Source organism: Urocitellus parryii, chromosome 1, assembly GCF_045843805.1.
Source record: "Urocitellus parryii isolate mUroPar1 chromosome 1, mUroPar1.hap1, whole genome shotgun sequence".
NCBI lineage: Eukaryota > Metazoa > Chordata > Mammalia > Rodentia > Sciuridae > Urocitellus > Urocitellus parryii.
This window is the reverse complement of record NC_135531.1, coordinates 225,804,753-225,818,146: the sequence shown is the minus strand read 5'-3', so window position 1 is coordinate 225,818,146 and position 13,394 is coordinate 225,804,753. Positions and strand designations below refer to the sequence as shown.

The following is a 13,394-nucleotide window of genomic DNA, read 5'->3' as shown; positions in this document are numbered from 1 at the left end:
ACAATTCACAATAGCTAAATTGTGGAACCAACCCAGATGCCCTTCAGTAGATGAATAGATAGGGAAACATTGGTATATATACACAATGGAACATTACTCAGCATTAAAAGAGAATAAAATCATGGCATTTACAGGTAAATGGACGGAGGTGAAGAATATAATGCTAAGTGAAGTAAGCCAATTCTAAAAAACCAAAGGTCAAATGTTTTCTTTGAAATGAGGATGCTGATTCATAATGGCCATGGGGTGGGGGGAGTATGGGAGGAATGGAGGAACTTTAGATAGGGCAAAGGGGAGGGAGGAGAAGGAAGTAGGCAAGAGGGTAGGAATGATGGCAGAATGAGTTAGACATCATTACCCTAGGTACATGTATGAAGACAAGAATGGCCTGAAAATACCTTGTGTATAATCAGTGACTTGAAAAATTGTGCTCTATATGTGTAATATGAAATGAATTACATTCTGCCATCATGTATAACAAATTAGAATAAATAAATAATTTAACTTTTAAAAAAGTAAATACGAAACCAGTAAAACTTGGAGAGTTTCCTTCCCCTGAAGCCCTGCCTCCTCCCTGGGAGGTTGGCTCAAGGTTCCCTCTACCTGCTTACCTGCCTGCAGGTTCTGACTTGCCCCATGAAACCATCCCATGGCTCCTAGCAAGTCCCACTCACTCCTTTTCTTTCTGTTAACACCTCCCAGCCAATGGGGAAAAATAATTTTGGCAAGCCAAGAGATATGCAGCGTCCAATCCACAGCCAACCTGAGCTGGATGGAAAGGACCCCATTACACTGCTTTTCTTAGTTACACAAATTGACCTTATGTGGGACATAAGTCCTCTTTAAGTTAGTTCCTGAGGGTGCCATTCATTAGTCAGACATGCTTGTTTTAGCAGCACTAAAAGGGATCATAAACTTCTTAAAGTCATACAAGGACAGATAAAATTTCCGAAATGAGAACTTCAATTCAGTTAATCAGAAATTGGATTAATGCAGACAGTGAACAGAATAAAGGAGCCACTGTCACTTACCATTAAACTTTCAAACTCTGCATAGAACTTCTTGAACTTGCTTGGCAGTTTCTGTTAATGAAATGAAAATGCCAGACGAATATGTCAGATTCAATATCTAGATATGTATCATGTGTTACCATTTCTAGGTAGGAGAAACATATTTCTTTTGGCTCTTCATCAAACATCTCTGAGACAGGGCAGTTTATAATCTCTCCTGTCACTTGAGAATCATCTTCTGGAATACAGAGAACTTGACTTTTCAAGGTCTTAATCTAGTTGAGCCAAAAGTAACTATAAATGCTATAGTATTACTGCTTTTAGTTTGTGTGTATATGTGTGTGTTTGTGTGTTATTGTATGTATATATATACATATATACACATACATATGTGTGTGTGTGTGTGTGTGTATATATATATATATATATATTTTTTTTTTTTTTTGGTACTGGGGATTAAACCCAGAGGTACTTTACCACTGAGACACCTTCCCAGTTCTTTTTTTTAATACTTATTTTTTAGTTGTAGTTGGACACAATACCTTTATTTCACTTATTTACATTTATGTGGTGCTGAGGATCGAACCCAGGGTCCCGCACGTGCGATGCGAGCGCTCTACTGCTGAGCCACAACTCCAGCCCTTTCCCAGTTCTTTTTAATTTTTTAGGCAGGGTTTTGTTAAATTGCAGAGGGCTTTGCTAAGTTGCTAAGGCTGGCTTCAAACTTGCAATCCTCCTGCTTCAGCCTCCTGAGTTGCTGGGACTACAGGCATGTGCCATTGTGCCCAGCATTCTTTTATAATATTTTCTGAACTGAATGATTCATAAAGAGAACTGCATTTCCCAAATTCATATAAGTGACCTGGACCCATCATTCCCTTTTTAAAACTCTCTGATTCTCACAATCATAAATTTAGACCAGAGAATATTAGGATCAAAAGAGATTTAGAAACGGCTCAACACTCCTCTTTTACAAAGCAAGCTACGTTACAACAGGACCTTTACCAGTTTTGTTACTGCTATTCCCTCAGTGCCTAGGAGAGTGAAGGTTACATAGAAGGTGCTCAATAAATATTCATCTGACTAACTTAAGCCTGAGTTTTACAGGTGGAAGAAATTAGGTCTCAGTTAAGATGACTGGACCAAAGTCACGCAGCTTGTTGTCATCAGTGCTGCTGGAATTCACATCACCTCTCTGCTTTCCTATCTCATATCTTCTATGCTCTATGCTTTTCCACATGGACATTTTTTCCACGTGATTTCTCTGCTTTGCTAAAACATAAAATTGATAGCTCCACCAATATGTTGATTTCTCCTGTTTATTGGTTGGCCTGAGACTCAATACCATCCACTGTACCTGCAGATCTAACCAGTACATCAATACTGGATGGTCTTTCAGCTCATTGGCTCCTGCTTTGCTTGGGTCCTGGGTTTTTAGTAAAGCTGGACTTTTGTCTTTGAATAGAGCCAAACCAAGATGGAGCAGCCTGACATGTTCCCCACACAGAGTCAGGAAGCACCGACAAGTCCTGGGCCCAGAGATTCCTGACTCAGCTCTGCTCTGCCCAGCAAAATCTACCTTCAAAACATTCACCAGTCAGGCTTCCACAATCCTCAGAAAGCTCCTCTCCTCTCTTCCTCTCTTGTGTCCAAATCAGTTTGTTATAGTAGCATTTAAACATCTGTAAAAATATTATTTTATTTCATACAGTCCAAACTCATTTTCCTGGTATCAATTTTTTAAGTTTGGTTTCAGGAAAACCTGATGTCGTTACTTGGGCTATTGAGAGGCCTAAAAACTGCATGGGCATGGAGGGGTGCTAGGATCTTGTGCAAAGTATCCCAATCAGCATGTTGAATGATTGGGACATTCTTAAAATTAGAACGTTTTGCCAGGTGCAGTGGCACATGTCAGAGGCTCAGGAGGCTGAGGCAGGAGAATTGCAAGTTCAAAGCTGGCCTCAGCAAGTTAGCAAGGCCCTAAGCAATTTAGTGAGACCCTGTCTTTAAATAAAATATCCAAAAAGAGTGGTAATGTGGTTCAGTGGTTAAGCACCTCTGGGTTCAATCCATGGTACCAAGAAAAAAAAAATTGGACCTTTTCTGATTAGACCCAAATGTCTGTGTATATAGTCCATTTTGGGTTAGACCTCTGTCATTCTTGTTCTTTCTTTACTTAGCTGGCTTTTAGGTTCAAGGATATAGGACACGTGCTAATATAACATTTTGTGGTTTTTCAATACTATTATTTATCCACACTCTGAGCTTCAACAGCAGTATCTCTATAGGGGCAATTTTGCCAACCCAGGGGATATGCAGTAATGTCTGCAATTTTTGTTGTCACAACTGGGGAGAGGTGTGCTGAGAAATGTTATTGAAATCGAGTGGGTAGAGGCCAGGGAGGCTGCTGAGCATCCTATGGTGTGCAGGACAATGCTCCATGATGAGGATGTGTCCTGCTCAGACTGTCAATAAAGCTCAGGCTGTGACACCCTACTGCAGATGATCATCTCACTGGCTTCATCTGGGACTCTCTTTACTCTCTGCTGGGAACCCCTCTCTTCCCTCCACCATGTGGCTTAGCTCTACTCCCTGTGTGGTTCTTCCACTGTTTCGCACCCCTGCTGGAGCTCCTGGGGGTGAGGGGCTGCTCCTCACACGGCTCGCATGGCCATCACCTACACACTGGAGCTGTCTGGGAAACCCTTGGGACGTTCTCACAAAATACAGGGAGATCAACCCAAATCAAAGATGCTCCTGAATGAAGGCTCTTCCTATCGGACTACACAATTACATTTCACCTTAAAAAGAAAGGTTTATGAATGATGAAAGCCTCATCTTCTCTTGTCAGTGACACACAATGATGAAAATAGAAGCTCAGAGACACAAAGTACTCCTATCCCTGGTGGAAACTAGAGGACTAGCCAATTAACTATCTCCTTTTGCCGACCATGGACTGGCCAATTAGTTCTGTTCTTTTGCTGGCTGCACCCTCCCCAGAGGCCTCCGGTTTTTCTTTTCCGAGCAGGAAAGGGACTCAGTTAGTGTTTCCCACATGCTATGGTCTTACTCTCTGCTATTATGTGGCACCTCCACCAGGCCTCCCTGGACCCCCATGAGGCTTTATGCCTCTTTTATTTTTCCCAATCAACTCCTTTGGACTCCTTGCAGGGATTAGAAGCTGGAAGTAGATTGGGGAAGGCAGGCTGGGGAGAGCAGACTATCTGAGGGGAACCCTAGGTCTCTAAAGATCCCAAGAGCCTTGGGCTATAAGACAGGGGCGGTGCGCAATGGCTTCATTGCTTAGATTTGTTGGCGGCTCTAGCTCTGTCCTTTTGCTAGCTGGAAGATGATACAGCTGCGTGGCATGCAGGCCTCACCAATTCCCTCATTCCTATATTCAGGGCATGAGCTGCTGTGTGCTGCATCTGCCTGGAATTTTAAGAGAAACCCAAGACAGAAGGACTTGTGAGGACCTGCCCTATAAACAATGGAAACATTTAGGAGACACAGAGAAAGAAAATAGTTTCAAGAAGGAAATGGGGAGGAAAGTAATTTCAAAGGAAACATTTAGAGACGCAGACAGCTGTCTTTAAGCACCATTGCAAATTGAGTCTATTATAGACTCCTTGCCCTCTTTTTGTGTCTCCCATACTTTTTTTAAAATTTTTAGTAAGAATCTATTTTTGTGTGTATGTTCTATTGGAGATGAGTGTTCCTTTCAACTGTATGTCACATGTAAGAGGTCAAGCACATTTTGAGCACTAAACTCATGATAAATGAAGATATTTTGAACAACCAAATATCAACAAACCACTCATCCTGTTTGCTATAGAAATTCATGGCACACCTGCATAACTTTTGCCCCAAACAGAATCCTAGTCAATTGTTGCTCCTCTACCGAGAGAGAAGTCTGCCAGGTGGTTAAGAGATGCTTAGTGCTCTGCCCCTCTAAGCAGTTGGCCTCTGAGCTGTTTCTCCCAGGAGCAAAATGATGACTTGGCTAAACATGGATCTTTTGTCCTCCTTCAGTCATAGGTAAGACTTGGAACAAAAGCAATAAGCAGAGTTTTCAGAGAACAATGGAATCTACGGCAAAACCTTTACAAATCCTCTAAGCAAATGGTGTTCCTTCATGTTATACCTATGAACTGGACTTCTTATTATTTATATTGTATAGATCAGGAAGCTAAGATTCTCCCATGCCCTTTCCCACAGAGAAAAGGACGATATTTTTTTAAAGTCTCATTCTGTCGCAACTGGAAAAAGGAGACAGGCCATCTCCCTCCAAAGGTTCCAACTTTTACATTACTATACCAGAGTGAGTGATATTTCTAGAAAAATAGCCCATTGGTGAGCCTGCATTTTTATTCTTTTTAAAAAAATTTTTAGTTGTAGATGGACACAATACCTTTATTTTATTTATTCATGTGGTGCTGAGGATGGAACCCAGTACCCCCCACATGCAAGGCAAGCGATCTACCACTGAGCCACAACCACAGCCCTGTGTTTTTATTCTTAAGGCAAAAGTCACAGCTGGATCTCAGCTGAAGCTTACCTCCCACGTTAGTGCCAAGCGGCTAACAGCAACATTACTTAGTCCCATGACGATGGCAAAAAAGGAATTCAGATTTCTGTATTCCTTACAGCTGAAACACAAGAGAGATGAGTTTGAGTAAAATGCCATTTTTCGGTCAGATAAAAAAAATTAGAGTACTATTTCTGATAGCCATCAATATTCTTTAGGATTCCTTTATGTGAATGAGCAATAATAGATTTGGGGCACTGTGTAAGTTCCACTTGGGTAACCGCATTCTGCTGTTTGATTTCTCCCTGTCATTTTAGGAAGTTGATGGTTTTGGCCAATGAGGTATGAGTTTTGAGAAGTAATTTGAAGACACTTCCCCTGGAAGTTGTTATAATTTCAAATTTGCTAAATGTCATGAAAGACCTGAGGAAAACATCCTAGGGGACAGGAAGCAAAAAAGGAAAATGTCCTTGGAGACTTCCAGACCTCTAGCCTGAGGATGGACACCTTCCCTGGTAGCTGGAGTGGGGCTAAGAAGCCATAAGGCTGCAGCCACCTGCCTTCCACCTGCCATGCAAATGCTTCTCAGGTGTTGAAAACTACCAAGTTTTAAGGCATGATCCCAAAGGAATAAATCTCAGAAGTGTGAATGTGAGAAGTGACCTAAACAATTGATGACAGGTGAACCTTTTCCTGACATCAAAGAAGCTGAGCATTTTAAATCTGTACTTGTGCTACTATTAGCTTTTAAGAATATATACTTGGGGAGGAAACATGTGGAACAAGTCCAGAAATTCTTATTAGAATGGTGATATCTAGGCCAGGCACTTGGTTTAATTACCAAAAAAAAACAAAAAACAAAAGGAATCTCAACTTCTTCATATAAGGTCCCTGAAAAGGGAAATAATTCATTTTGCAATACGCACAAAACCTTCACCTTAAATCACTGTGGCTATCTAAGTTTACTAGTTCCTAGTTAGATCCTGTTTGGATGAACATTTTTATAAAATGCAAGTAAATGATTGCATTCGCTACCTAGTTTCTTCTTGCAAAGGTAGCAACAGTAATTCTTCAATGGTCTGAGTGGAAATGGGAATGAATATAGAGCAGCTAGAATGTGTCTGTTTCATGAGAAGACCAGCAAGGTCTCCTGGTGCTGGGGTAGTGGCTTCCAAGTTATTTGAGAGACACCAGGACTGAAGGCAGAGAGTGCAGTTATTTGTATTTGCCTTCGTCTTGTGTCTGATCTTGAAAGAATAAATGCTGGGTTGTAGACCTGTGGTGACTTCATCACCCATGGTATGTCACAAGATTTCTCCACACCTAAGTTTCCTTTAGGAATCAAAGGAAACCACCACCTGCCTCCCCTCTCCAACTTCACAAAGTTCTGGACAGGACAAAGCTTGAATCGAATATGTTGTGGTTCTCTAAAAACATCAAGTAGGACAGACACGACTGCCACCAGGTTTCCATCTCATTCTTGCAGATCTTGGAGCAATGAAAGTCTACAATCTTCTCCAACTGGGCTGTGAACAGCTCCATTATAGGACAGCAAGCTCAGCACAGGGCTTAATAATGGTTAAGTAATGTACACTGAAGGCCAGGTCCACCCACTCACTCACAATCAGAAGGAAGCAGGGTAAGAAAGGAAAAATCATGCAAAAAAAAAAAAAAAAAAAGATTCTTGGTTTTTTTTTTTTTTTTTTTTTTTTTTTGAGGGGTTCTTCTTTTTTGCCTCTGTAAAATAACAGGATTGAGCACCAAAGGGTTTTCTGCATCCCCACATTTGTGTACAGACCGACTCTTTCTTTCCCTTGCTGCTTTTGACATTGCCAGGCTGAGGTGAGAGACAATGTGCTCCTCATGATGGGAAAGCACACATTGTCACAGTTTCCATAATCCACTCATTCCAAACACGTGAAGGCATTTGTTCTTTGCAATGAGGCTGTTCACGCTCCTGGAGAGTGTGGCTACGTTCTGAACCAGAAATGCATATATGCAACGTTTTACCAAATCGTTTTCTTCAAACAGCCAGCTTTTCCAAATGAAGAGATAGCAGAATTTGAATCCAAGGGATCCGGTATTTTGTCAAACCCTTGAATTTCTGGCAAAATAATTCAAGGCACTTGGCAAGCTGCTGTCTATAAAATATCGAGCAGCCTGTATGTCTTTGTTTAGCCCTGGGAATCAGACACCGTATGGGATCTCAACTATTTGGCTCAAGAAAATTGCCTGGCTGGGGTCATTTGCTCTCCCAACCTCCCTGTGCTTTTAGAAAGGAGAGGAGTCTCACAGCCACAGGCCACATTTAGCTTTTTATTTTTAGCACTGTGGTGATACCAAAAACATGGAAGTAAACAGGAGGTTGTCAGGCATATCTAAATAGCCAGGGAAGATGAAATTCATGTCAGGGAGAAACCTAACTGGCCCCTGCAGTAAATAAATTGTTTCCCACGAAGTGCTGTTAAATAGAATATTTATAAGATGTTTGCTTTTTCTGATGTTTATGGAGATGATTTTCTTGTACCAGGTTAGCTCGCCTTCATGCATTTTACTGATTTTATTCTAGCTGAGCTGGATGTGCTGTTGTACTAGCATGCTCCACTGCCCTCTCCTGGTGAGAATGTGTCATGCTGGACATTGATTTCAGGAGCCTCTTGAACGACTTTGTGCAAAGCAACTTTGGAAGAACCAAAGAAGATAAAAAAAATTCTGAGTAGTTCAGAACAAAGGAAAATTAAAAAAAAAAAGAAAACGTCATAGTTATGACTTTAGAATTAATGCTATACGATGAAAATTTATATAGGAATGTCAAATATTATAAAAATTAGAAGAAATTCATTTTTCTTTTACAAAAATTCAGTTATTTGTGAGCCCCTAATGGCTGGTCCTTGTGCACAAGGAGTTCCTATGTTTTGTTTTTCTTTTTTGAGGTGTAGTCTAAGAAAACCAAATGAAAACACAGCTCAGAGATTTTGTTCTCTTCCCAAGTTAAAAATACTTACTGGGCTGCAATCTTAATAAATTTTTTTAAGAGCTGAACACGTTTGCTGAGCTGGGAACAAAGGCAAATCTCAGTGACAACCCAAAACTGAATTTCATTAAACCTCCTCAGGAACAAATCCAAGTTTGCTGTGGTCTTTTTAAAATTATGCCTTCCAAATGTGTGATAGATTAGCTCCAGCTAGAACAGAAAGGAAAACAATTTCACTTATTTGTTTTTAAATCAAAACACCAGCCAGCCTGGCTTCTCCAATTTGTTCTATCGGTCAGCATTAATGTGAATTCAATCACTGACCCGGATGCGACATGCCCTGCAAATATGAAGGGCTTCTATGATGCCTGTTAAATACATAAACATAAACTAGGTGTTACTGGCTTAATAGACTTAGGAAGACATAGCATACGTAACACAGCACCATAAAAAATTTTCTTTAATATTTAAAGACTTCATAACAGGCATTATTTATAAATACAATATGGAAAAAAAAACCTGTCATGTGGCTTCCATATGGCAACACATGTTAATACACAGAGTTGAGCAAGGCCAGGGGGCTTCATTCAAAGTCGCTATTGCATCTAATAATGCACCCTCTTGGGCGCCTTACCTCATGCACACAGTTGAAGAGTTCCCAATCATAAATTGTCATCTGGTAGGCTAGATCTTTGGAGCTCATCAGTTCAAAGGTTCCCACTGTTCCAACAGTTGGACCTTCTTGTTCTGGTAAAGGAGTCTGTGGATGATAATGCAAAAATATCTCAGAATCTCAAAACAGACAAAAGCATAGTGCTGAATATTTTCAGGGGTTTTCTGAGGGCAAAGGATTCTGGAAATGTTTCCAAGAATATCTTGAAACTTTCACTCAAGAGAAAGATGCCATTACTCTTAATGCTACTTGCTTTGGTGTTGTCTCTATGGTACCACCATCATTATGTGGTACCAAAATGTGGACCCCAGCAAATAAGATTCAGTGAAGGGTGACTTGAAGAGGTTCTCTTATTGCTGGGTCTGGGAGGTCCTGAGAAACTCTCCTCTTTCCCTGGTAAAGATGGATGAAGTTTTGGGAGACTCTCCCCCTCCTATTTCCCACTGACGCTGTTACAAAGGGATAGGTCAGGGCAGTTTTAGACTTTTATCCACGGTGCTCCTCACTGCTGCTGGTGACTGGTCATGTCACTGTGTCTCCATCTTCAACACACTGCCTGGGGCAGCGAGATGGAGAGTGCAGGGAGCTGAGGTCACACACAATGTCCCATTCCTCTAACCCCTGGCATTTGGGGGACTGAGAATGATATTCACAGGGTTGTACTGTTTGGAGCTACACATTAACACACCAAATTGCTACTTTCTGGAAGACCCTCGGTCAAAAGTTTCCATCTACTTATCTCATTTTTCTTTTGTGAGAAATGATCTAAAATTCTTTTCCTTAGAAAGGATACAGAGACAAAAGAAATGTATATACAATGCATTAATATCTATCTATATATGAAAGAGGCAGTAGATATATTACAAAATAACAAAAGTGAATAAATATTTCCCAGTATGATGCTAACCATATTAATATACTAAATATTTGTATATTCAATATTCATATCAGAAGTACTGATGTTTGTTGTATGTTTTATCATCTTCATCATGATCACCATAAACACTTTATTCTATAAATAACCTCTACACTAAAGAAATTAAATGTTCAGTAGGTAGGTGGTCCCTGCATCTAAGAGGCTAAAGCCTAAGAGAACATCAAATTCACAGTGTAAAAGAGTCAGTCCTGACTAGCAAGCACAACACTCCACATGGGTACCTTCAGCTGCTGAGCTTCATTTACACATCTAAAGAAATGGAAATACAAACACACAGGACTCCCAGGTACAGAGATAAACAGGTGGGGAAACCTGAATGAGACTTTTAAAGTTACTGGATATTTGCAATGAATGTGTGGCTTGAAAGGGTTCTTGGAGGAAGAAGTTTGGCTTTGATAGATATAGCAGACTCACACCAGTGGATTAGAAGAGTAAGCTTTCGCCTGAGTATTTAGATGATTTACTGTAGGATGAAGGATGACCAGGAAGGCATGAAGGTAGGGAAGCCATCAGGGGAACTGCTTGGCAGGAGCAGAGCATAGGGGGACAAAATGGACAGCTTGAACAGCTTTTAGAAAGTTCTTTGAGGAATGGATGAATAACTCAGACACTGGAAGACTAGATCATAGACCAGGTGAGTGTCAGCTTTAGAGAGCAACAGACTAAACATCAACCCACTGTAACTACAGAGACTTGGACTGATTCCTTAATCTCTTAACTGTTTCTAGCTCTAGTACATTGGGCCATAATTTCTTAGTTGGTAAATTGGGGTCTGAATCCCTAGGCTTCTTAAGAGGCTTTGGTGGGAATGATTTAAATGCAACATATAAACACCAGCAGAGAGGGGTCCTCTCCCAGATTAGTTCACTTTTCAGAAGGGCTATAAATTTGCAATACAAATTTTCAGGAAAGTGTGATCAGCACACCTGGAGTGTTGTCCCTGACTCACTGTATGCAGGGGACACAGAACAGGAAGGCAGGACAATGATTCCAAGGTTCTAAAACAGGGAACCGACTGGAAACTGATGGAAAAAATAGTTCATGGAAGCTAACGAGGACAATGGTTTACAAGGCGGGGAGGCCTTAGGTAGAAACGATAGGGAAGAGTTTAAATTCCAGGTCTTAGGACCACCTTTCAGGTGAGACTGGCTCTCCATGTTCTCCTTTCCCTCCTGCAGCTGCTGCTGTGAACTCAGTCCCTCTGATCCTGTGGGCAGCACCCACACTTTGCGCTTGCCCTCTCCCTGAGGTTGCAGAGACTCAGTTTACCTAGCTGCCCACTGGTTCCACCTGAGGCTTTATAGAGGATACATTAACCCAACATCTCCCAAGCAGATTACAGTAATAAGAAAGATGCCAAGGTATTTTAATTGTGGATGCTGATCTGTCATCCCTGTCTCCCTTCACAGAGTTAACAGAAAGCCCTGGAGACTCTCTACTTTGAGTGGGCAGGGTTCACCAAGTCGCCCTCTTTCTTGGCAAAAGGCAGCTGACCCCTTCCTCCGGAGCTCACTGACAAGGTGCTCCAAGCAGCAAGCTGCTTCTCTCTCAGGAGTGGGGGGAATTTTCAGGCTGACCCTGGGCTCTTTGGGAAGCATCTCAGTGGGCCAATTTCTCATAGATATTCCTGTGGAGGCTTCCTATATGAGGCACAGCAGAGCTTCCCTCAGGGTCTGCACTGCACAGACTGTGCGGAGCTCTGTGATGACATTTACTACATTGAATTCCCACTGGTGACGCTGTGAGCTCTCTGAGGTACATGGACCATGATGGAGCCTTCTTTGAGACCATCCCAGAGCCAGAATCATCCACAATGGCTGTGATGATATAGTTGGTACAAAAATCTAAGGAAGCAGTGAATGGATCAAAAGCAGAACAAAATGACAGCATAGTGGGATTTATTATAATCTGCTTTGTACTACATTTATACTTACATAAAAAGTCCAGAAAGGAAAGCTCCAGAGTTCAAGCCCTTAACCACTAGGCTAAATGCCAACACACTTCTTAATTTCAGATAACATAATTTAACACTAACACTTATTCTCTTCAGGCTCCATGGGTTCGTCTCCTCTCCCTAATTTGATTGTTAACTGTACTGTCTCCTCTCCCTAATTTGATTGTTAACTGTCCTAAGGACAGAAGTGCTGGGGCACTTGTCCTCTTGGACACAGAAGCTAGCACAGCCCTGAGCACAGAGCAGACACTTTGTAAGTATGTGTTGATAGATCAAAGGGTTTGGACGACATTCTGTACTGCAGAGTCATCCCCTACATAACTCTTCCTAGAAATATTGTCCTCCAAGGAAAACTTCAGCAAGCTAGAAAAGGAAGCCCAGGGCTCTGGCAAAGTGGCCAGTGAGGTTCCCTACTGTGAGCGCAGTGGATAGCAGAGTACCCTCAGGGAAGAAGTTCCCATCCAGGGTGCTTGTGGCAAAGTACATTCCTTTCACCTACTCAGGACTTAAAATGGAAGATAAGCAAGGACTAAGAACTTGGAAAGCTGCAGGATTGTGTGCAAATAAACAGAGGCTTAAAAAGTTTAGTATCTGCCCCACAGGGAGCTGGAGACAGTCCATGTGTCTGTCTATCCCCCACATCGTTTGTCTCTGCAGCCAAGAGCCAGCTGGCAAGAGAGGCCCTTGCACACTGCGAGGTAAACATGTCACACAGCATCCTCCATAGGGCCCCAGTGAGACCGGCTTTCATTTCCAGGAGAGGAAGCACAACTCAATTGTAACTTTTTTTTTCCTATCCCTCAGTGTTGGGAGATATTTATTAAGAAACAATGAGGGTGCTGCTGGGACTATAGGTCAGTTGGTAGAGTGCTTGCTTCACATGCACAAGGTCCTAGGTTCAATCCCCAGCACCACACACACACACACATACACACACACACACACACACACACACACAAAAGAAACAATGAATGCAGAGGAAAAGGCATGTGAGCTGATTCTGATCTTCTGGTGCTGATGGCTGAGGAAAGTGGAGTGGTCAGTAAGGTTCAGGATGGATAAATCCCATGTTTGTGAAGTTCTTCTCCAAAGAAATACATGATACTGTAAAAATGACTTTCCCCAAATCAGAAATCAGGATCATAATCAGGAAAAATAAGCACTAAAATTCCAAAGAGGAGATTTTTTTTTTCTTTTTTTGGTGCTGGGAATTTATCCCAGAGCCTCACACATGCTAAGCAAGTGCTCTTTCAAACCACCAGTCCAAGATTCTTGAGTTACCTAGAAAGCTGGTTTGGTTAAACTTGAAACCTGTTTA

At 41.6% G+C, this 13,394-nt stretch overlaps 1 protein-coding gene across 2 annotated transcripts in view; it reads right to left on the bottom strand.

Annotated features, from left to right (window-relative positions):
- The window catches only part of Rapgef4 (Rap guanine nucleotide exchange factor 4), a 222,015-nt gene that overhangs the window by 15,041 nt on the left and 193,580 nt on the right, over positions 1–13,394 (bottom strand). For both annotated transcript variants that reach the window (XM_077798824.1, XM_026389508.2), the window contains 4 exons: positions 9,147–9,272; positions 8,544–8,722; positions 5,569–5,659; positions 1,032–1,082 (listed from right to left, as the gene is read on the bottom strand). In XM_077798824.1, the coding sequence (XP_077654950.1) occupies positions 1,032–1,082; positions 5,569–5,659; positions 8,544–8,722; positions 9,147–9,272 (447 nt within the window). The remainder of the gene's footprint in view (positions 1–1,031; positions 1,083–5,568; positions 5,660–8,543; positions 8,723–9,146; positions 9,273–13,394) is intronic.